The sequence below is a fragment of the Pituophis catenifer genome, unplaced genomic scaffold (assembly GCF_029215685.1).
Source record: "Pituophis catenifer annectens isolate HBS135680 unplaced genomic scaffold, rPitCat1.0.hap2 SCAF_16, whole genome shotgun sequence".
Taxonomy (NCBI): domain Eukaryota; kingdom Metazoa; phylum Chordata; class Lepidosauria; order Squamata; family Colubridae; genus Pituophis; species Pituophis catenifer.
In genome coordinates this window covers 5,180,440-5,201,313 of record NW_027256896.1, presented here as the reverse complement: position 1 = coordinate 5,201,313, position 20,874 = coordinate 5,180,440, and the positions used below count along the sequence as shown (strand labels likewise).

The 20,874-nt window shown below is 42.1% G+C and overlaps 1 protein-coding gene across 1 annotated transcript in view; it reads left to right on the top strand.

Moving 5' to 3' along the window:
- The window catches only part of ABAT (4-aminobutyrate aminotransferase), a 79,834-nt gene that overhangs the window by 44,732 nt on the left and 14,228 nt on the right, over positions 1–20,874 (top strand). The window contains exons 4-11 of the mRNA XM_070954841.1: positions 1,306–1,335; positions 2,355–2,472; positions 5,170–5,219; positions 7,136–7,216; positions 8,792–8,884; positions 12,349–12,411; positions 17,176–17,239; positions 19,639–19,787. Coding sequence (XP_070810942.1) covers positions 1,306–1,335; positions 2,355–2,472; positions 5,170–5,219; positions 7,136–7,216; positions 8,792–8,884; positions 12,349–12,411; positions 17,176–17,239; positions 19,639–19,787 — 648 coding nt within the window. The remainder of the gene's footprint in view (positions 1–1,305; positions 1,336–2,354; positions 2,473–5,169; positions 5,220–7,135; positions 7,217–8,791; positions 8,885–12,348; positions 12,412–17,175; positions 17,240–19,638; positions 19,788–20,874) is intronic.

Sequence of the window (20,874 nt, the reverse complement as noted above, 5' to 3'; positions counted from 1 at the left end):
CAAGTATACATTTACACGAAACTCTTAATGCTAAATTATAATATGATGAAGTATGGGGAAATTGGTATAATTGGTTGAAGAACAAAATAAAAATATGACTTTAGGATATGACCTGTTATGCACTTGAATTTGAGTTATACTGTATAGAATATTTTATAGCTAAGGATGAAGTTTATTTAACGTATGATTCACCAAATTGTATAAACACTGTACCTCTGATGGAGATAGAGATTGTATATATTTTCTTTTTATTCTGGAAAAATTCAATAAAGTATTTATAAAAAAAAAAAAGTATACATTTACACGAAACTCTTAATGCTAAATTTATATCGTAGCTTTTCTTGTTTTCTATTCTCTACATTGTTTTTCTAATCATCAAATCTGATGGTTATAATTTCATTTTTTTTCTGTTTAATAAAAGAGTCCAATTTTCCAATCAGTCTATTTGGACTTTAATTCCCATGGCATGGAGATGAAAGCAAACTCTGGAAGACTGTTTTATCATTATAATCCTTATTTTATTTTTTAGTTTAGTTTAGTTTAGTTTAGTTTAGTTTAGTTTAGTTTAGTTTAGTTTAGTTTAGTTTAGTTTAGTTTAGTTTAGTTTAGTTTAGTTTAGTTTAGTTTAGTTTTTTATGATTTTATTTACATCCTGCCTTTATTATTTTATAAATAACTCAAGGTGGCGAAGATACCTAATATATCTTCCTATTTAAAAAAATACTTCTAGTATTTATGGATTTGGGATAACATGGATTTGCCTTCAGAAGTTGTGGGTGCTCCATCACTGGAGGTTTTTAAGAAGAGACTGGACAGCCATTTGTCTGAAATGGTATAGGGTCTCCTGCTTGAAGATCTCCAAGATCCTTTACAGCTCTGTTATTTTTTTATACTTTAGATTTATTTATTATTTATCTTGTATCCTTTTATTATTTTTAAAAATAACTCAAGGCAGCAAACGTATCCAACCCACCTCCTATTCTCCCCACAACAACCCTGTGAAGTGGGTTGAACTGAGAGAGAGAGTAACTGGCCCAAAATCATCCAGCCAGCTTTCATGGCTAAAGGTATTTTAGAACTTGGACTCGCCATCTCCTGCTTTCTAGCCTGATGCCTTAACCCTTGGTCCAAACGGGCTCTCTGGTTAAATCATGACATTTAAATGCCCTTTGTACTTCCCAGGGTTGAATGAAGTAAAATAAAAAAGAGAAACCAAAAAAGTTGAATAGGTTGTACAGGAACGTTTCATTCCCTGATTTTTCGATTAGTCAATCTGTATAATAATATTCTTTCTTCTTCTTTCAGGAACTAATGAAAGAGTTGAATGTAATTCAGGTAATTTCTCCAGATTCCACTTGAAAAACATCTCAAGTCTTCTACCCTTCAAATACTGGCCACTGTCACAAAATTGTATGAATGGCAGGCTGCTAAGCGACATACGTATGCCTGTTTTGTATCTGCAGGGTCACGGCAGATGGTGGCAGAGAAATACTCTGGATATCTGGATATAACTGGGTGCTGCAGGGAAAAAAATAAGGGGATCTGTGGGTGAAATTAAACAAATAAATAGATAAACAAATTAATAAATAATCCTGCAAATATTCCCCAATGCACCCTGATAGGAAGGGCACTTGGGCATAGATTTGGAATATTGGCCACCGCTCTATTCCAAGTGCCCCTCCTCCTTGGTCACATGGCCCAGTAAATGAATGAATGCAGCCTGCCCTGTTTCCTGGTGCGCCCCAATACACACAAATGCAAGACAAAAGGACGGGGGACAGAAACACATATGCCCAATGCATTCCTTGGCTCAGCGAGTGCAGTGAAAAATGCAATGGATGGTCTTGCACAAACTGCTAACTGCATTTAGCTTCAGCTGGCCTCTTCTGTAAAATGGGCACGCTATTGCATTACTGATCTTTTCAAATTCATTTCCATTTAAAAATTCTGTAAATGGGGCTCGCATAGCAATAAGACAATCCTAGAATCCCCTTACCTTTACTATATAATTTTTCACTATAATAAAATGTACAAAACAAACAAAAACTAAGATAGAAACTAAGCAATAAAAAAACCCGAGAGAACATGAAAAAAAGAAAAGCAGAAACATACAACTGTAGTTGTCCTCTTAAAGTTTCCCCAGATTATTTTCCCCCTTTTTAATCCCCAAATGCCAAACCACCAGAATTCCCTTGTCTTTCCAAGATAAGCATGTCTATAGAAAAACGATTTACAGAAATGGGAAACCATCCAGAGTTTCCTATTTTCCAGCCTAAATCGTGGTTTATTTTGCTTGATTCTCAACTTTGGCGTCGCACCAGGAAATCTCAGCTTGTTCCATCTGTTTCTCTCAGAACGCCGAGGCAGTCCACTTTTTCTGCAACTACGAAGAAAGCCGAGGAAATTATCTTGTGGATGTTGATGGAAACCGGATGTTGGATCTCTACTCTCAGATTTCATCCATCCCAATTGGTAAGAATTTTTTTGGAATCTTTGCAAGGTTTTGGAACTCAGCTGGAGCAACGGCGGGCAGCCATAAGCCCCTAATTCTCCTTTTCGGGATCAAGAGCCACACCAAAGATTAGTTTGACAAATTGAGAGTTATAGACAGGAACAAGGTACTACCGGTAGTCCTTGACATTCATTTAGTGACCGTTCAAAATTACAATGGCACCGAAAGAATCACCGGGTTTGGAGAGCCTTGTTCTCAGGGGAAAAGCTTCATGTGAGCTCCTGAAAAAAAAAACGCAATTCAGATGAAACTACCGTATTTTTTGGAGTATAAGACGCACCTTTTTCCCCCAAAAAAGAGGGTGAAAATCTGGGTGATTTTATACTCCGAATGTAGCCCTACCCAGCTTCTCAAATGGAGGTTTCAGAGGCTGAAAAAGCTTCAGAAAAGAAGCTTCAGAAAAGAAGCCCCCAAACAGAGCTTCAGAAAAAAAGCCTCCAAACAGAGCTTCAGAGGCCTTTTTTCTGAAGCTCGGTTTCGGAATCTTTCAGAGGCAGGAAAAAAAGTTTTTTCTGAAACAGTTTCAGAAGTTTCATAGGCAGAAAATAAAGGCAAGGCACACAGCTCACAACCAAGGAACCTGTTGCTAAAATTCACCTCTGGGAACAGCTGATTGGGGGTATTCCGGGAGGCCGATCCACCCGCCAATCAGCTTTTTTCTTATTTTCCTCCCCAAAAACTAAGATGCATCTTATACTCCAAAAATTACGGTAAATGGGGGAATTTGGAATCTACCAGATTTTTATCAGCAAGTCTTCAATTTTAGGTAGCTTTTGTTCTGACCCTGCCTTATCAAATAATGATAAGCTGCTTGCTCGCGTGTACAAACAAACCCCTTTCAAACAGGGTAGGAACAGTCTTTTCACGTGGATAAACAAAAAGCCAAACGTAATTAGTCCCAACAGACCTGGCCAAAAAATCTGAATTGCTTGCTGTATCCTAAAAGTAAACTGTTGTCTGCGACAACCGGCCACTCCCAAACCTCTACTATTTATTTCCCAGCCAGGGAGGGGCTGGCTAGTGTCCACGTCTGCCTTTCCCTGAGAGCCAGCCTATTGATTTCCTTTGCTCTCCTCTCCTCTCTGCGCATATGTGCATCTGGGATGGGCCTCTTGTGTTCCTCCCCCTCACTCAGCTCAGGCCCTGAAGAAAGCTGCCTCTCCACCTTGGGGAGGATGGAAGGCCCCAGCTCAGCCTCTGTCTTGGATGCTGTTTCCTTATCAAAGCTTTCCAAAGGCTCCGAAGCTGGCCCAGTATCTCCCTCAACCTCCTCCACCTCCTCGTCGTCTGACTCTGCAGCTAGCTGTGCTGGCAGCCGACGGGCCACAACAGCTGTAGTTTTTAATCTCTTCTAAGGATAGGATAGTTTTGGAAGGATGCTGGGTGTCCTTTTTTTTCAGCCACTGTTGACCTGCTACTCAAGAAAAATATTATCATACTTTCAGTCCTGCTGCAATTTTGACTTTTCAGGACCGATCGGAAGTACAGTCCTGCATTGTAAAAAGGTTGCCCTATTTAATTTGAAATATGCATTTGAAGACAAAGGTCATGCCTTTGAAGATGGTAGATAGATAGAAGATCATTGGTTTGAAAGGTGTCAAAGGCCATCTACATTAAAATTGAACAGCCCTTTCTCGGTGAGGAGGGGGGTTAGGGTTAGGGTTACCCATCTCTTGTTTACAATGCAATCCCTTTCAGCAGTTCCAAGAAGGTTCCACACCCATTTGCACTATTCAGGTGACCCTGAGGACACAGATAAACCTCCAAGTGGCCTCAACAATTCTCAGAGAGAGTGCTAATGACCAGATGACTGCAAAGAATATAAATCCTTCCATCCTCCACCATTCAGTCAGAACTGAAGAAGCTTGTTGGATGAGGAGCCAAACATCTTCAAGGAAAAACAAAACCCAGCTTTTTTGGGGGGTGGGGGAAGCATCTTTGGGACAATTGAATGTGAAAGTTGCTGAAATATCTTTCCTTTTTTCCCCAAGTTTTTTATTTTTTTTACAAATATATCAAATCAATGCATGAACAGCATGGCACCGGGTGTCTTACATTCTATTACAAGTAAAACTAATAAAACTAATCTTAATTAGTTTAATCTTAACATTCAACCAACTTATATTTTTCTAATAATAATGCACATTTATATTATGTTGCAATTTATTGTTATTCAGTTGTTCCATCTTGTTGTTACTTTTATTTTATTATATAAAAATGTATACACTAATATTCCCCCTTCTCTTATTTCTATCACTTATTCTAACTTTTAATCCTGTCACCCTTTATTAAAAGACTTTTGCTTTCTAGCTTATCTAATTTTTAAGCATGTCACCCACCTAAAAGTAAAAAAAGAAAAAACGACAGAGAAAAATAAATCAGAACAAAAAGGAGAAATCATCTATCCATCGTATCTTGCCCACTTAAATGCTCTAATTGCTATGCCTTTAAAAGAGAGAGAGAGAGAGAGAGAGAAAGGGAGAGGCAAATCAGAACAACAGCAACAAAAAAGAGACTCATCTATCCATCATCTCTTGCCCGCTTCAACACTCTAGTTGCTATGCTTTTTTTAACTTGCCTCCCAAATTCCTCTCTTGGCTGAAAGTTGCTGAAATTTCTTGAAAGCAGATGATAAAGGCCCCTGTGTTTCCTTGTAGGCTACAGCCACCCATCTCTGATCAAACTTTTGCAGCAGCCCCAGAATCTGGTAAGTGACCTTTTGAAGAAGGTACCAAATTTGCCAAAACGGTGCATAAATTGCCTGTTTGTGAAGCTTCCCTTCTTCTCCCCAAGATCCCAGAGTGTCTTCCTGTCCTTTCCCAGGGCCGTTCACCCACTGCTCAGGGCCTCTGAGGCTGGAACCAGGAGCCTCCCCACCTGCTTGGGGGTGAGTCTCCAAAATAAGCCATTTCCAGGGGAATGGCTGAGAATTACAGGAGTTGGCATGAACGGTTTTGTCTTGCTCTTGAGCAAGGAGAGGCCAAATGAACTCATTTCCTGATTGGTTCTGGGTTGGTTCTCGTATCAACCATCTTGTGGTCGGCAGCCAAAGAGGAGAGAAAAAAGAGCAAATCTGAAGAGCTACCCCAAGGTTTCTGGGGTTGCTAATCTCCATCATAGTTTAAATTCTCTGTGTCATCACAAGTGCTCTTCACTGCCAAGCTAATGCGTGTGTAGGACAAAGCCTCCCAACAAGGCATCAGAAATGGAAGGGAAAGAAAGGGAAAAGGAGAGGAAGAAAGGGAGGGGAAATAAGAGTAGGAGAGAGGGTTAGGAAGAGGGGAAGAGTGGGAGAAAGGAAGGGGAAGGAGAGGAGGGGAAGGAGAGGAGGAAAGAAGGAAGTTGAAGAGAATAGAAGAAGGGAGGGAAGGGTAAGAGGGGAGAAGGAGAGGAATGGTTGTCGTGGAAGAAGGGAGATATGGAATGGTAGAAGAGCAACTCCGAATATATTTTAAAATTTTAAAGTTTCATTGAAGAATGAACCAATATGGAAATCAAAAGATAATATGTGTGATAAGAATGGTTAAAGAGATTGTATGAAATGGAAGGAGGATGCTCGCAGCATGCTAGACTAAGCTAACATGGGTTTGGTAGCTTGTAATTCGGTGTTTGGGGATCCCCAAGTGCTGGATTGGCATGTAATGTGAACCAAACCACATGCCCTCTAGACAACTGTGTTATTAACATGAATGGTGTTAGCATGTTACGTGAACGCCTCATACATGTATGGAAGAAGGTTTTGGACTGATTAGAAGCTTTTTCTCTGGATGTCCATGGCAAGATGGATCTTTCTCGATGAGGCAAGGATGGGTCACAAAAGGAATAGTTTTTTGAAGGCCCAGCAAAACCTGGTTATATTTTTTTTAGATTTTTAGACATAAGTTAAACCCAAGTAATGTTTTAGAGCAGTGTTTCTCAACCTTGGCTGTGGAATTCTTGGAGTTGAAGTTCGCACACCTCAAAGCTGCCAGGGTCGAGGAACACTGATCTAGAGGGGGGGAAAAAAATCTGTTTAAAATCTAGAGGACACCAAAGCGATCTCAGTCATAAGTAGCATTTCCCATCTGCAGAGTCTCCCAAATAGTTTCCACTCCAGCTAAATTCTGATACCAGAAACAGCTTGGTTGGCTTACAGGTTTGGGGGAAGGGTGGTTGCAAGCATCAAAATTGGGGGGGGGTGTTCTTTGTTTAAGGCAATCAAGGTCAACCCATGAAGTGTTTTTGGTTGACCCTTAGATAAGAAGTTTGTGTTCTATTCATGATAAACTTCTCTTCTCTTCTCTCATTTTTCTTTTCTCTGTTCTATTTTGTTCTTTCCTTTTCCTCTTCTCTTTTCTCCTTCCCTTTTTCTTCTCTTCTCTTTTGTTTTCTCCTTCCATTCTTTTCTCTGTCCTATTTTCTTCTCTCATTTTTCTCTTTCCTCTTTTCTTCTTCTCTTCTCTCATTTTTCTTTTCTCTGTTCTATTTTGTTCTTCCCTTTTTGTCTTCTCTTTTCTCCTTCCCTTTTTCTTTTCTTCTCTTCTGTTTTCTTCGTCCATTCTTTTTTCTGTTCTATTTTCTTCTTTCTTCTTTCATTTTCCTCTTTCCTCTTCTTTTCTTTTCTTCTCTTTTTTCTTTACTCAGAGTGCTTTTGTCAACAGACCCGCTCTAGGAATTTTGCCTCCAGAAAATTTTGCTGAAAAGCTAAGGGAATCTTTGCTCTCGGTAAGTTTTTTCCTAGCACAGAAGGAGCAATGAAACTGACATCTAGTATCCACTATAAGAATTCCAGGGCTGGCAAATACAAGGAGAGGCTGAAGCAACTAGATAGGTCTAGCATTTTAAAAGGACAACAAGGATAAGGGAATGATAGCCCTCTTTTAAAAACCTGAAAAGATGTCACCCGGAACAAGACGATTATGAGTTCTCTGTTATCTCAGATTGCAGGATAAGGGCTAAGGTTACATTGAGAAAAGTGTTTTAAGAATGAGAGCATTTTAGCAATGACCTTTGAGATGATGGACTCTCAGGATCAAAGAGAAGTTGGATTGACATCAATTGAAGAGTCTTTATTTTGAATTCTTGCCTTGGGTAGAATGGAGTCCATGGACAGAATAGAATAGAATAGAATAGAATAGAATAGAATAGAATAGAATAGAATAGAATAGAATAGAATAGAATAGAATAGAATAGAATAGAATAGAAAATATGGAATGGAGTGGAGTGGAGTGAGTGGAATAGAATAGAATAGAATAGAATAGAATAGAATAGAATAGAATAGAATAGAATAGAATAGAATAGAACAGAACAGAACAGAACAGAACAGAACAGAACAGAACAGAACAGAACAGAATTTTGTATTGGCCAAGTGTGATTGGACACACAAGGAATTTGTGTTTGGTGCATATGCTCAGTGTACATAAGGAGAATAAAATACATTCATCAAGAATAAAAAGATACAACACTTAGTGATAGTCAAGGTTACTAATAAGCTATCAAATCATACTAGGAAACAAGTAAAAACAATATAAATTGAAAGATACAAGCAACATGGTTATAGTAATAAGTGAGAAGAGATAGATACTAGTAAGGAAGAGAAAAATAATAGTAATGCAGACTTAGTAAATAGTTTGATGGTGTTGTGGGAAGTAGTTGTTAAGCAGAGTGATGGCATTCGGGAAAAAACTGTCCTTGTGTCTATTTGTTCTGGTGTGCAGTATATAATATATATAGTATATATATATTATATATAGTATACAATATATAGAGTATATATAAAATAATAGGGGGTCACCAACCTTTCGGACCTCAGGGACCACTAAATTTATAATTTTAAATCCCGCGGACCACTAATATGAATTTTTTAAAAAGATAAATAGTATTTATTTATCTTTATAAATAAAGATCTATATAAAATTTATAAATTTATATATATATAAAATGTGTCTTTTTTTTTTTGTATTGTGTATTTTAACTTTTGGAAACTCAATAAATATTATATTTTTTTTGAAAAATGCAAATAATTTTTCTACGGACCACCAAAATTTTCTCACGGACCACCAGTGGTCCATGAACTACTGGTTGGTGAACACTGGAATAGTATATAGTATATAAATGGTAGTTCCAACCCTAAAGAGTTCATACTTTTATCCTTAGGCAATAGAGACTAATTTTAAAAAAATTGGGGGGAGGGGTTTGGTTTAAAAGAAGCATCATTTTATTGCGATGCTCAGTTATGATGAAAGTGTTCCTTAACAGATTCTTTGAATTGAAAGACTTGTGTCTCTTCTCCGCTGCCAGGTGGCTCCTAAAGGCCTCTCTCAAGTAGTAACCATGTCCTGTGGATCTTGCTCCAATGAAAACGCCTTTAAAACCATATTTATGTGGTACAGGGTGAGTAAAAGCTGTATGGATGCTTTTCCTTGTAGCTCCAGATGCTGAGGAAAAGAGGGAGGGTGGTCTTTGCTCAAAGCGGGATAAGGGAGTGAGGCAGGGGTGAAATCTAAAATTTGTTACTACCGGTTCTGTGGGCGTGGCTTGGTGGGGGGGGTAATGTGACTGGGTGGGTGTGGCCAACTTTTTTTTTTTTTAACTTTTAAAAGCATTTTTTCTACAGCCTCTTCGGCTGAACCAGCCTCTGATAATCGCGCGGCTCAGCTGGGCATGGGCGGGGGGGGGGGCAGGGATTTTTGCTACCGGTTCTCCGAACCACCTGCCGCCATCGCTACCGGATCAGGCGATCCGGTCCAAACCGGGAGCATTTCACCCCTGGAGTGAGGGAGCCTCAGTTTAATTTCAAAATCTTTGTGTCAACAGGCAGAGCAGGAGGGTGGAGTTAAACATGTCATCAGCATAGAGTCGTTGAGTTGCCACAAATGATCCAAGTCCGCCCCCCCCCTAGAATTTTTTTGACCCGTATCTGCCGTGTTTTCCTGAAAATACAATGTACCTCGAAATAACTCCTAGCTTCATTTTTATACGTGCTCCCAATATAAGCCCTTCCCCCCCAAATAAGCCCTAATTAAGGGTGCACAGGTAAAACCTAAGCTAGGGTGGGGATGGGGGGGTGGAGCTGCCCTACTCTTTACCTTTGGACAGTTGCAGCCAGTCCTCGCACATCCCGACACCTGCCTTGGCGGCCCATTTCTTCTGCAGCCGGCAAGGCTTTCCTGAAGGCCTCTATAGCCAATAACAGAGCTCCAGATCTATAGGAACTCTGTTATCGGCTGCAGAGGCCTTTAGGAAAACCTTGCCGGCCACAGGAGAAGTTCCTGAAGGCCTCTGACAGCAAAAAGGAGGCTGGGGGTCGACATGCGCAAGTGAGATGAGTCAGTGGACGACATCGCCCCCCACTCCCAAAATAAGACCTTGTGCCTTTTTTGGTGGCAAAAAAAATATAAGACAGGGTCTTATTTTCCGAGAAACATGTGTAGCACCAATTTAGTGCTGACCATTAATTGACTAGATACAGGGGTGCTATTCAGCAGGTTCTGACAGGTTCTGGAGAACCGGTAGCGGAAATTTTGAGTAGTTCAGAGAACTGGCAAATATCACCTCTGACTGGTCCCAGAGTGAGGTGGGAATGGAGATTTTGCAATATCCTTCCCCCAGGAGTGGGATGGGAATGGGGATTTTGTAGTATCCTTCCCCTGCCATGCCCACCAATCCACACCACGCCCATCAAGCTACGCCCACCAAACCGGTAGTAAAAAAAATTGAATTCCACCACTAACTAGATTCTTATGTATAGGCTTCACTAAATCTTCTGTGCTTCAACTTAATATATGCTCCTGATCCTTTGTGCCTGACAGTGAATCAGCACATTAAACCTTTCATCAGCGATCAGTTTGTTGACTTGATCTGGTTTGACTGATCCGCTGAACAGACAAGGGAAAAGAAGGTGCAGAAATATGGGGAGAATTCTTGTCTCCCTCCCCATATCTGAATTGGAACCCTGCTAAGCCTCATTTAGGGTTCCGTCACTTTAAGATCAGATCTTGCCCGTTCTCAGCCATGGACCCTCGATAGATGCTGTGGGATGAGGGCCCCAAAGGAAAAGAAATGTCTCCATTCCAGAATTAAAAGGATCTCATTTCAAAGAAGGTTCCAGAGAAGGTCAATAGAAGAAGCCCTCAAAATTGATGCCAAGGAGAGAATAGTCATAAAAATCCCATGTGAGGAGGATTGAGATGATCTGGCCTTTTCAGTCTTGAGAAGATCCTTTTTAGTTATGCTTCCTATCTCCAGTAATCCTGGAGAATGACTGCCTCCTAGAAATAGATCAAGGAGAAGGACCCAGTCTAGGTCTTCTTAGATGCTTGAAGTATTTAAGCTACTTAAAGCTATCTATCAACTGGGATGTACTTCTGGAATGGAGGTAGGCATCTCGTTTTTCTCTCTAGTTCAAACTCAATTTCATTGAGGGCCGCATCAGGGCTGTGGTTGACCTTGGTGGAGGGCTGGGTGGGTGTGGCCAACTGGGTGGGCATGGCCAGTTCACTGGGCATGGCTGACTGGGTGGGCGTGGCCAGCTTGACGCCACTCTTCAAACTGCTGGCATGCTTCTTCTTCGCATTGGGTAGACCGGGCTGAAGCGACATGGCTGGCCCCTTACATTTTCCAGGACAGTCCGGTGGGCTGGATCCTACCACATTGTGGGCGGAATCCGGCCTATATGGTCTGATCTAGGCTTCCCCAGCAACACGAAGCCGAGTCCTCATCCCAATAAACCCCTTTTATTTAATTTACAGTGAATTCCTCTCCAACCAAGTCTTTCCTCTCCCACAGTCTTTCAAGATAGTTCATGATTACCGACCTTTATCAGGCTCAGAGAGTAGCCAGGCCGATATCTTTCAGACACCCGAAATACTTGGCAAGAATGCAGGAATGAACTAATTGTCTCCTGCAAACTCCCCTCCCCTTTCGCTGCTCTTTTATTCCCTCTGGGAGGGACCGTTATCGTCCACCTGTGGCCTTACTCCCAAGTCAACCCTTGTTCTTCAGCTGTTCCCTTCGTCTGGCAACTCTGTGCATGCACACATGGGAACAGGCTCCAGCTGTTTGTCTGCCTCACTGATGTCTGACTCCGAAGGCAGCTGATAGCATATGGCTCTGACCCCATCTCTGCCTCCGATGCAGAGCCCTCATCCGAGTCTTCCCCAGACTCCAGGACTGGCCCATGTTCCTCCCCAGCCTCCTCACTGTATGAATCTGCTGCCAGATCCGCTGGCTGCTGGCGGGCCACAACACCGCAGGTCTTGTGTTTGACACCCCTACTCTAGTTCCTGTTCTCCTGAGGGCATTGCCATTGGGGAACTCTTGAATGCCACAGCCATTAACATCCATGCAGATGGGTTGGAAGCAGTGGTGGGTTGCTCCCGGTTCGTACCAGTTCACAAGAATCAGTAGTAAAAATTTGTAGTAGTTCGGAGAACCGGTAATAATATTGGCTGGCCACGCCCCCGAACCGGTCCCTGGCCCGGTCACCGCTCGCTTACTCCGCCCACCTCATCAGAAGCTTTTTTTTTTTTTACTTTTAAAAGCATTTTTTCTACAACCTCTTCAGCCGGAAAAAAAATGCTTTTAAAAGCCTCTGACGATCCCAGCTGAGTTGCCTGATCGTCAGAGGCTTTTAAAAGCATTTTTTTTCTGCAACCTCTTAAAGTTGTAGAAAAAATGCTTTTAAAAGTTAAAAAAAAAAAAGTTGGCCTCGCCCACCCAGTCACAAATCCCCCCACCAAGCCACGTCCACAAAATAAGCCACGCCCACAGAACCGGTAGTAAAAAAATTTAGAATCCACCCCTGGTTGGAAGGCAAATCTTGACTGGGAAGATGATGGGAAACCTTTCTTTTCCAGAACAAAGAAAGAGGAGACAACAGAGTTACCAAAGAAGAGTTGGAGACCTGCATGATTAACCAGGTAAGGCACATTTCTTCATTCAAAAGCCATGACAGATCTACACCCTGGATCTTTGCTTCAGTGTTCACCTACCCAGTAAGACAGCATAAGACCTAGAGCTAGTCCTCAACTTAAAGAAGTTATGTATGAAGTTACGACGACACCGAAAAAGTGACTTATGACCATGTTGGATACTTGACAACTTAGTAAATACATTTTTATTAAATTATAAAATATTATAAAATACAAAATACAGAAGCAAATCAGAGGACAGTGAAGGGGAAAGGAAAAGAGGAAAGGCAACTGACTCACATTTATGACGGTTGCAGTGTCCCGGGGTCACGTGATCTCCTTTTGTGACCTGACAAGCCACGTCAATAGGGAAGCCAGATTCACTTAACAACTGTGTTCCTGTTTGAACAACTGCAGTGATTCAACTGTGCCAAGAAAAGTTGTAAAATGGGGCAAAACTCACTTAAACAAATTTCTCGCTTAGCGACATAAATTTTGGAAACTCAGTTGTGGTCGTAAGTTGAGAACTATCTGTGCTGAAATTAGAATATGAGTACAGGCCACACCTGTTGCAACATCAGAGGACTGGCGACTAAAAGGACAAGGGGTACTGAGCAAGTAGTCAGCACAACACTTGCCACCTTTTGTTGTTTTTATTCTAATTGCCTGACTACAAACATTTCTGTATTCCAACCCTCACTCCTACTTTCCTGTGGACTGGATATCCCTTTAAAAAAAACCCAACCCTTTTTTTTAAACCCAACAGACCCTTTCCTTACGTCATTCTCTTGGGACTTTGCCCGTTCTCTCTTTCACAACTCAGTTTCCTCATAGCATCTGATGTAGTCCATTTCATAATCCTTTAAATCAGTTCTGCAAACTGATAGTAAATACCATTGCTCCGTTTTTTTGTTTTTATGCAAGTAATATGAATTCTATTCTATTCTATTCTATTCTATTCTATTCTATTCTATTCTATTCTATTCTATTCTATTCTATTCCTGATTCTATTGTATTCCTGATTCCTATTCTATTCTATTCTATTCTATTCTATTCTATTCTATTCTATTCTATTCTATTCTATTCTATTCTATTCCTGATTCAATTGTATTGTATTGTATTGTATTGTATTGTATTGTATTGTATTCTATTCTATTCTATTCTATTCTATTCCTGATTCTATTCCTGATTCTATTCTATTCTATTCTATTCTATTCTATTTCTTATTCCCGTGATGGCGAACCTATGGCACGTGTGCCACAGGTGGCACACGGAGCCATATCAGTGGGCACACAAACCATTGCCTGAGCTCAGCTCCAGCTATGATTTTCGGGACTTCCGAGCCCACCGGCTCAGAAACAAGCTGTTTCTGGCTTCTGGAGGGCCTCCGGGGGGGTTGGGAAAGGCCCATTTTTCACTCTCCCTAGGCTCCAGAGGCTTTCTAAGAGCCTGGGGAGGGTGAAAACGGCCTTCCCCATCCCCCTGGAAGCCCTCTGGAGGCTGGAAACGGCCCGTTTGCATGCGCTGGCTGAGGAATTCTGGGAGTTGATAGTCCACAAGTCATAAAGTTGCCAAGGTTGGAGACCCCTGACCTAATCAACAATACATTTTCAAACCAGTCTTTTCTCATAAAAATGGTTCCCCAGTTTATGGATTTCTCGCTTTATGTCTGGTGCTCCTTCTACTGAAGCTGGCTCACTCCTTTAGATAAGCCACACTTTAGAGGAGGGTGGCTTATCTAACCAGAGAAAGCTACAATGAGTTGGCTTATCTACTATTATTATTGACCCTTTGTTTCATTTTCTTATCTTGGTTTTCTTGTTTTATTTCCATACTTTATGTTCTTAAAAGCTAGACAATGTCCACAATAAGGTTTGGACCACTAGAAAACAAGAGGGTGGATGAGCGTTGTCAATTGTTTCTTTTATAGTTGGAAAATCAAAGACGTTTTCAGGAAGAGTCGAGCACCCCAGGCAGGCAGGGATGCTGTCTCGAAAATAGGGATGTGATGCGGTGACCCAGATATGAAGGCCAGAGGGCAGCCCAGTCACTTCCCACAGAGACAGCAGCTTCTTTTAACAGAAAGCATTCTAAATGACTGAAACTAGAATAGCAAGTGTTGGAAGCAGTGGTGGGTTCTTCCCGGTTCGGCCCGGTTCTGCCGAGCCAGTAGCGGTGACAATATGACGTCACCGAACCAGTTCTGCTGCCCCCCCCGCCCCCCGCGTTATTCTTACCTTTTATTTGGCCCCACCTCCAATCTGTTGCTGCCTCCTGACTCCCAGCTGATGGGCTATAAGGAAAAAAACTGTTTAAAATCTTGCCATGGGGCTTCAAAGAGCCGCCCAACAGCTGATCAGTGGTAAAAGGCAGTTTGGTGGTAGACCGGTGCCTCCAAAAACAAATGAGTAGACCAGTGCCTGCAAAAATAAATGGGTAGACCAGTGCCTGCAAAAATACACGAGTAGACCAGTGCCTACAAAAATAAATAGGTAGACCAGTGCCTGCAAAAATAAATGGGTAGACCAGTGCCTGCAAAAGTAAATGAGTAGACCAGTGCCTGCAAAAATAAATGAGTAGACCGGTGCCTGCAAAAATATACGAGTAGAGCAGTGCCCGCCAAAATAAATAGGTAGACCAATGCCTGCAAAAATAAATGGGTAGACCAGTGCCTGCAAAAATAAATGGGTAGACCAGTGCCTGCAAAAATAAATGGGTAGACCAGTGCCTGCAAAAATAAATGAGTAGACCGGTGCCTGCAAAAATAAATGAGTAGACCAGTGCCTGCAAAAATAAATGAGTAGACCGGTGCCTGCAAAAATACATGAGTAGACCAGTGCCTGCAAAAATAAATGAGTAGACCAGTGCCTGCAAAAATACATGAGTAGACCGTTGTCTGCAAAAATAAATGGGTAGACCAGTGCCTGCAAAAATACATGAGTAGACCGGTACAGCTCTACAAGCAGTTAAAAGCCTGGTAGACCAGTACCTCTGCTAAATCCTAAAGAATTGTCACATGACCATCAAGCCACGCCTACAAAATAAGCCACGCCCACAGAACCAGTAGTAAAAAAATTTAGCACCTACCCCTGGTTGGAAGGGACCTTGGAGGTCTTCTAGTCCAACCCCCTGTTCAAGCATTAGAGACCCAATACCATTCCAGACAAATGGCTGGCCAATCTCTTTTTAAAAACCTCCAGTGATGGAGCGCCCACTACTTCTGAAGGCAAAAGCTGTTCTACTGTCAGGAAATTTCTCCTTACTTCTTGGTTGCTTCTCTCCTTGATTAATTCCCATCCATTGCTTATTGTCCTGCCCTTCTGGTGTCTGGAGAATAGGTTGTCCTCCTCCTCTTTGTGGCAGCTCCTCAAATATTGGAACACTGTTATTGTGTCACTCCCTAGTCCTTTTTTTCATCAGACCAGACCCAAGTTCTTCACTCTTCATGTGTTTTATCCTCCAATCCCCTAATCATTTTTATTCGTCTTCTCTGCACTTTTCCTATAATCTCAACCAGGGGTGCCATTCAGCAGGTTCTGACAGGTTCTGGAAAACTGGTAGTGAAAATTTTGAGTAGTTCGGAGAACAAGCAAATAGCACCTCTGGCTGGCCCCAGAGTGGGGTGGGAATGGGGATTTTGCAATATCCTTCCCCCAGGAGTAGAGAGGAAATGGGGATTTTGCAGTATCCCTCCCCTGGGGTGGGGTGACAATGGGGATTTTGCAATATCCTTCTCCCAGGAGTGGGATGAGAATGGGGATTTTGCAGTATCCTTCCCCTGGAGTCGGGTGGGAATGGGGATTTTGCAGTATCCTTCCCCTGCCACGCCCACAGAACCGGTAGTAAAAAAATTTGAATTCCACCACGGATCTCAACATCTTTTTTTATATTGGGGTGACCAAAATTGGATGCAGTATTCTAGGCGTGGTCTTATTAAGGCTTTATAGAGTGGTATTCGTACCTCCCTTGATCTTGATCGTATCCCTCCGTTAATGCAATTTAGGATTGCATTGGCTTTTTTGGCTACCGCCAAAATCTGTACCTGTACATTGGATTTTTCTTACCTAAGTGATTGGTGGCATCAAAGGGGCTAATGATCAAGGTCAACCTAGGACTAGGGAGGTCTACCTCTCATCTTTTGGTCAGCCATAAAGTCCTCTGGTTGACTTTGGACCAACCACTCCTCACCTAATCTAAGATGGTTCTGTGAAAATAACACTTGAAGAAGGGTGAAATAAGACTCCATCTTGAGGGATAACTTTTTGCTTGGTTTTTGAAATCTGTTTTGCTTGGGTTTGAATGCCAGCCCTCTGTTTTAATATTCATAAAAGAGGAAAGCTTTCGCCTAATAACACAGCAGAATTGGAAAAATATAAAAATAAGTTATCCTCCACCTGAATGGGTATCATTCAGTTGTTCAGTCCAGTTAGCGTTGCTGTGGGGAAGAGGCTGCCCCCTAGTGGCCCAATTTGAAATTTTAATGAACAGAACAGAACAGAACAGAACAGAACAGAACAGAATAGAATAGAATAGAATAGAATAGAATAGAATAGATTTTTTTATTGGCCAAGTGTGATTGGACACACAAGGAATTTGTCTTTGGTGCATATCCTTTCAGTGTACATAACAGAAAAGATATGTTCATCAAGAATCATAAGGTACAACACTTAACAATAGTCATAGGGAACAAAATAAGCAATCAGGAAACTGATTGCTTATTAATGAATAATGAATGATTAATGAATAAGCATTAACTTTCTCTTTGCATTTCAGCCCCCAGGTTGCCCGGAATACAGCATGCTTTCCTTTATGGGTGCATTTCATGGGAGAACCATGGGTAAGAAAGAGTTATTGTTTGTTTGTTTGTTGTTGGAAGTAGTATTAAATACAAGCTTAGATGATCAATGAGATGGCTTGATTGATTGCAGGCCATCAAGGTGATGTCAGATAAGGCCTAATAATTCAAGGGCTTTCATCCCAACCGAGCCAGCACTGATGAGACAATCCGATCTCTTAATGCAAAACTTTATTGAGTACATCATTTTGGCACTGATTGAAAGCAAAACCAACTCTGTTTAATTTCTATGGGTATTCACAGAATTAAAGAATTGAATCTCCTTTCCCCCCGCCCCTCCATTTGGGCAGTTAACATTGTCCAAATAAATACTGTTATGGAAACTGTCCGAGACTTTACTGAACATCTGGTTAGATCAGGGGTGTCCAACTCAAGGCCCATGGGCTGGATCTGGCCCACATGGGGCAGCCCTGGAAACAGCGAAAGATTGGCCCGTGCTGTCTCTGCCAGTGAAAACAGGAAGGCTACGCGCGGCCCTCAGAGCATGGGTGAAATCCATCAGGTTCTGACAGGCTCTGGAGAACCAGTAGCAGAAATTTTGAGCAGTTCGGAGAACCGGCAAATCCCACCTCTGGCTGGCCCCAGAGTGGGGAGGGATTGGGCATTTTGCAGTATCCTTCCCTTGGAGTGGGGTGGGAATGGAGATTTTGCAGTATCCTTCTCCTGCCATGCCCACCAAGCCACACCCACCAAGCCACGCCCACAGAACCGGTAGTAAGAGAATTTGGATTTCACCACTGCCTCAGAGGCTCCGGTTTCTCTGGCAGAGGTCTGCAGGAGGCTGTCCCAGCTGAAAACGGAGCCCAGGAGGATCGCACTCTGGCAAAGGGCTGCAGGATGTTGAGCTGGCTACGGCCACTTGGCCCCCCGAGCGCAAACAGAGCCTTGATGCAGCCCTCAATGAAATTGAGTTTGACACCCCTGGATTAGATGACCTTGGTTCTTACGGGACAGTTTCTTTGTTGCTGCCTGGAACTGGCATTCCCCTTCCCCCACCGGAGTTTGCGGCAAGCTGAAAAACGGCAACGGCTGCGACAGCAAAAATCACGCTTTGAACTTGACAGATCCACGATGCTGTGTGCAGGCATCGGGGATAATTGACATAATGACAGGGAAGCCTGCCAGAGAAATTTTGCCACAGAAAGGAGATAGATCTGCAGCTTCTATCATCCAGCTTCAGAAAGTAAGGTTTGAGTTCCACAAGATTAGCGAAAATGAACAGGAACTTACCACCACAATGTTGGAAATGCAATTTAATGCCAGGATCTTTCTACCACATGTGGTGGTTATGTAAAAAAAAGCCAGGGAGTTCTGGCGCCAGATTAAGGCATGGCTGGAGGAGATACTAGAACAAAACGTTGACCTAAAACCAGAATTATTCCTATTAGGAATTACAAAAGAGAAATATAGCAAAGAATTGATATACTTAATGCTGCATGTGATAACAGCAGCAAAGTTGGTTTATGCACAATACTGGAAAAAGGAAGAAATCCCTCCGGAAGAAGAAATAATAAAGAAGATTTTGACATGTGCAGAAATGGACAGACTGGCACTAGAACACAAAAACAAGGACGAGACAGAATACTATAAAATCTGGAATAAAGTGTACCAATGGTTGGAAAGGAGTTGGAACAAAAAAGATTTAGGGTTCGTAGAATTAATACTGGATAATATCTGGACAAATATGTAAATGAGGACAAGAGATATGTGTCAGCACTCCAAACTACATTCGTTCCAGTGCTGACATAAGGAGGAGAAGAGGGGGCAGCTGGCAAGAGGACGCTTGACTTTTCACCTACTTATTTTCCCTGAAGATAATATCCCCTAGGAGATGAGATGGGAGGGGGGACATTCCTGGGAGCTGAAGTAGTAGATATGGGGAGAGTGATTTGGAAGATGGCCAATGAGACGCAGAGAATTGGGGAACGGAAAGGGAAGGTTTGGGGTCAGGAAGTCAGTGTTGGCTACGACATAATCGGGGACAGATTGTTGTGCTTAATAAATGAAAGATTTCATCAAAGACTATTGGTTTGGAAATGCAATTTATTTGAAGACGACACCGAAACCTGACAATATGTATACAAGAAGAAAGTAGCAATGTATGTTAAATAGTAATTATATTTGTTGTTATGGAAAAAATATGTATGGATATGATAAGACCAAGGTGGTCACACTGTGTCCAATGTTTTTAATGTTTATTAAATAAGAAACTTTTTATAAATAAATAGATAAAAAAGGAACCAAGGCTTGAGTTGAATGAAAGGAACTTCCTATCCAGTCAAGGGAGCATTTTTCTGCAGGATGTTTATCTGGCCAGGACGAGGTGCTTATCTTTGAAGGCTTCCTCTGGTTGTCATGGTCTTGTTCTCTCTTTGTTTAAGGCTGCTTGGCCACTACGCACTCCAAGGCCATTCACAAGCTGGACATCCCGTCCTTCGACTGGCCCATCGCTCCCTTCCCAAGGCTGCAGTACCCTTTGGAAGACTTTGTGCGGGAAAACGAGCAGGAGGAAGCGCGCTGCTTAGAAGAGGTGAGGACAAGCCCGTCTTCCGAGTGCAGAAGGCGCCTCGGGCAACAGCGGTTGGCTAACGGAAAGCGAGTTTGTTTTGCTCAATTAACCCAGCACAGAAAGATCAAGCATAAGATGGAGGAGAAGGACCTCAAGGGACACCCAGCCTTTGTCTTTCATGGAAGAGACAAAGCATCTTCATCCCGAGTTACCGTTTTTTTCAGAGTATAAAACGCATTTCCCCCCCCCTAAAAGAGGCTGAAAATTTGGGTGCATCTTATACTCTGAATGTAGCTTTTTTTAATTTTTTTTCAGCCCTAAGGAGGCGCTAATGAGGCGCTAATGAGTGAAGCGATCTTCCCAGCTTTGCCTGCTCCCTCCACTCTCTGCTGTGCTTTAATGAGGCGCTAGCGAGTAAAGCGATCTCCATGCTTTGCTCCGCCTCTCAGCTGTTCTTTAGAAGCTTTTTGTCAGCCCTAACTAGGCGCTAGCCAAGTGAAGTGATCTCCCCCTCCCCCTTTGCTTTGCCTGCTTTTCTCATTGCTGCTTCCTCTCAGCTGTGCCTTAGAAGCTGTTTTTTATCCCCAAGCAGGGGGATAAAAAACCAGCAAACTAATGTGCTGAAGCTGACCAGACTAAGGATGCAGATTTTTTCCCCCTATTTTCCTCCCCCAAAACTAAGCTGCGTCTTATACTCCGAAAAATACGGTAGTTCAGGCCTGAGCAAACCAAGTTAACTCTAATCAGCCTCATGTCTATCTAGATCCTGGTTGTCCTGAAGTTGCTTTTTCAGGAGGCAACTGAACTTCCTTGTTTTTTCTTTTGAAGATGTTTCGCTTCTCATCCAAGAAGCTTCTTCAGCTCCGACAGGGATTGTGGGGAATGGAAGGGTTTATACTCCTTGCAGACAGCTGGTCATTTGCATCCTTTTAGCAGGTCTTTTAAGATCATCTGGAGGTTTATCTGTGTTATTGGGGTCACCTGAGTGGTGGAAATAGGTGTAGGGGCTTCTTGGAACTGTTGAAAGGACTGTTTCGACAGTTAAAATTAATTGAAAGAAGTTAAATTTGTTTAATTTATTTCATGTTATATCATTAACTTTAACCAG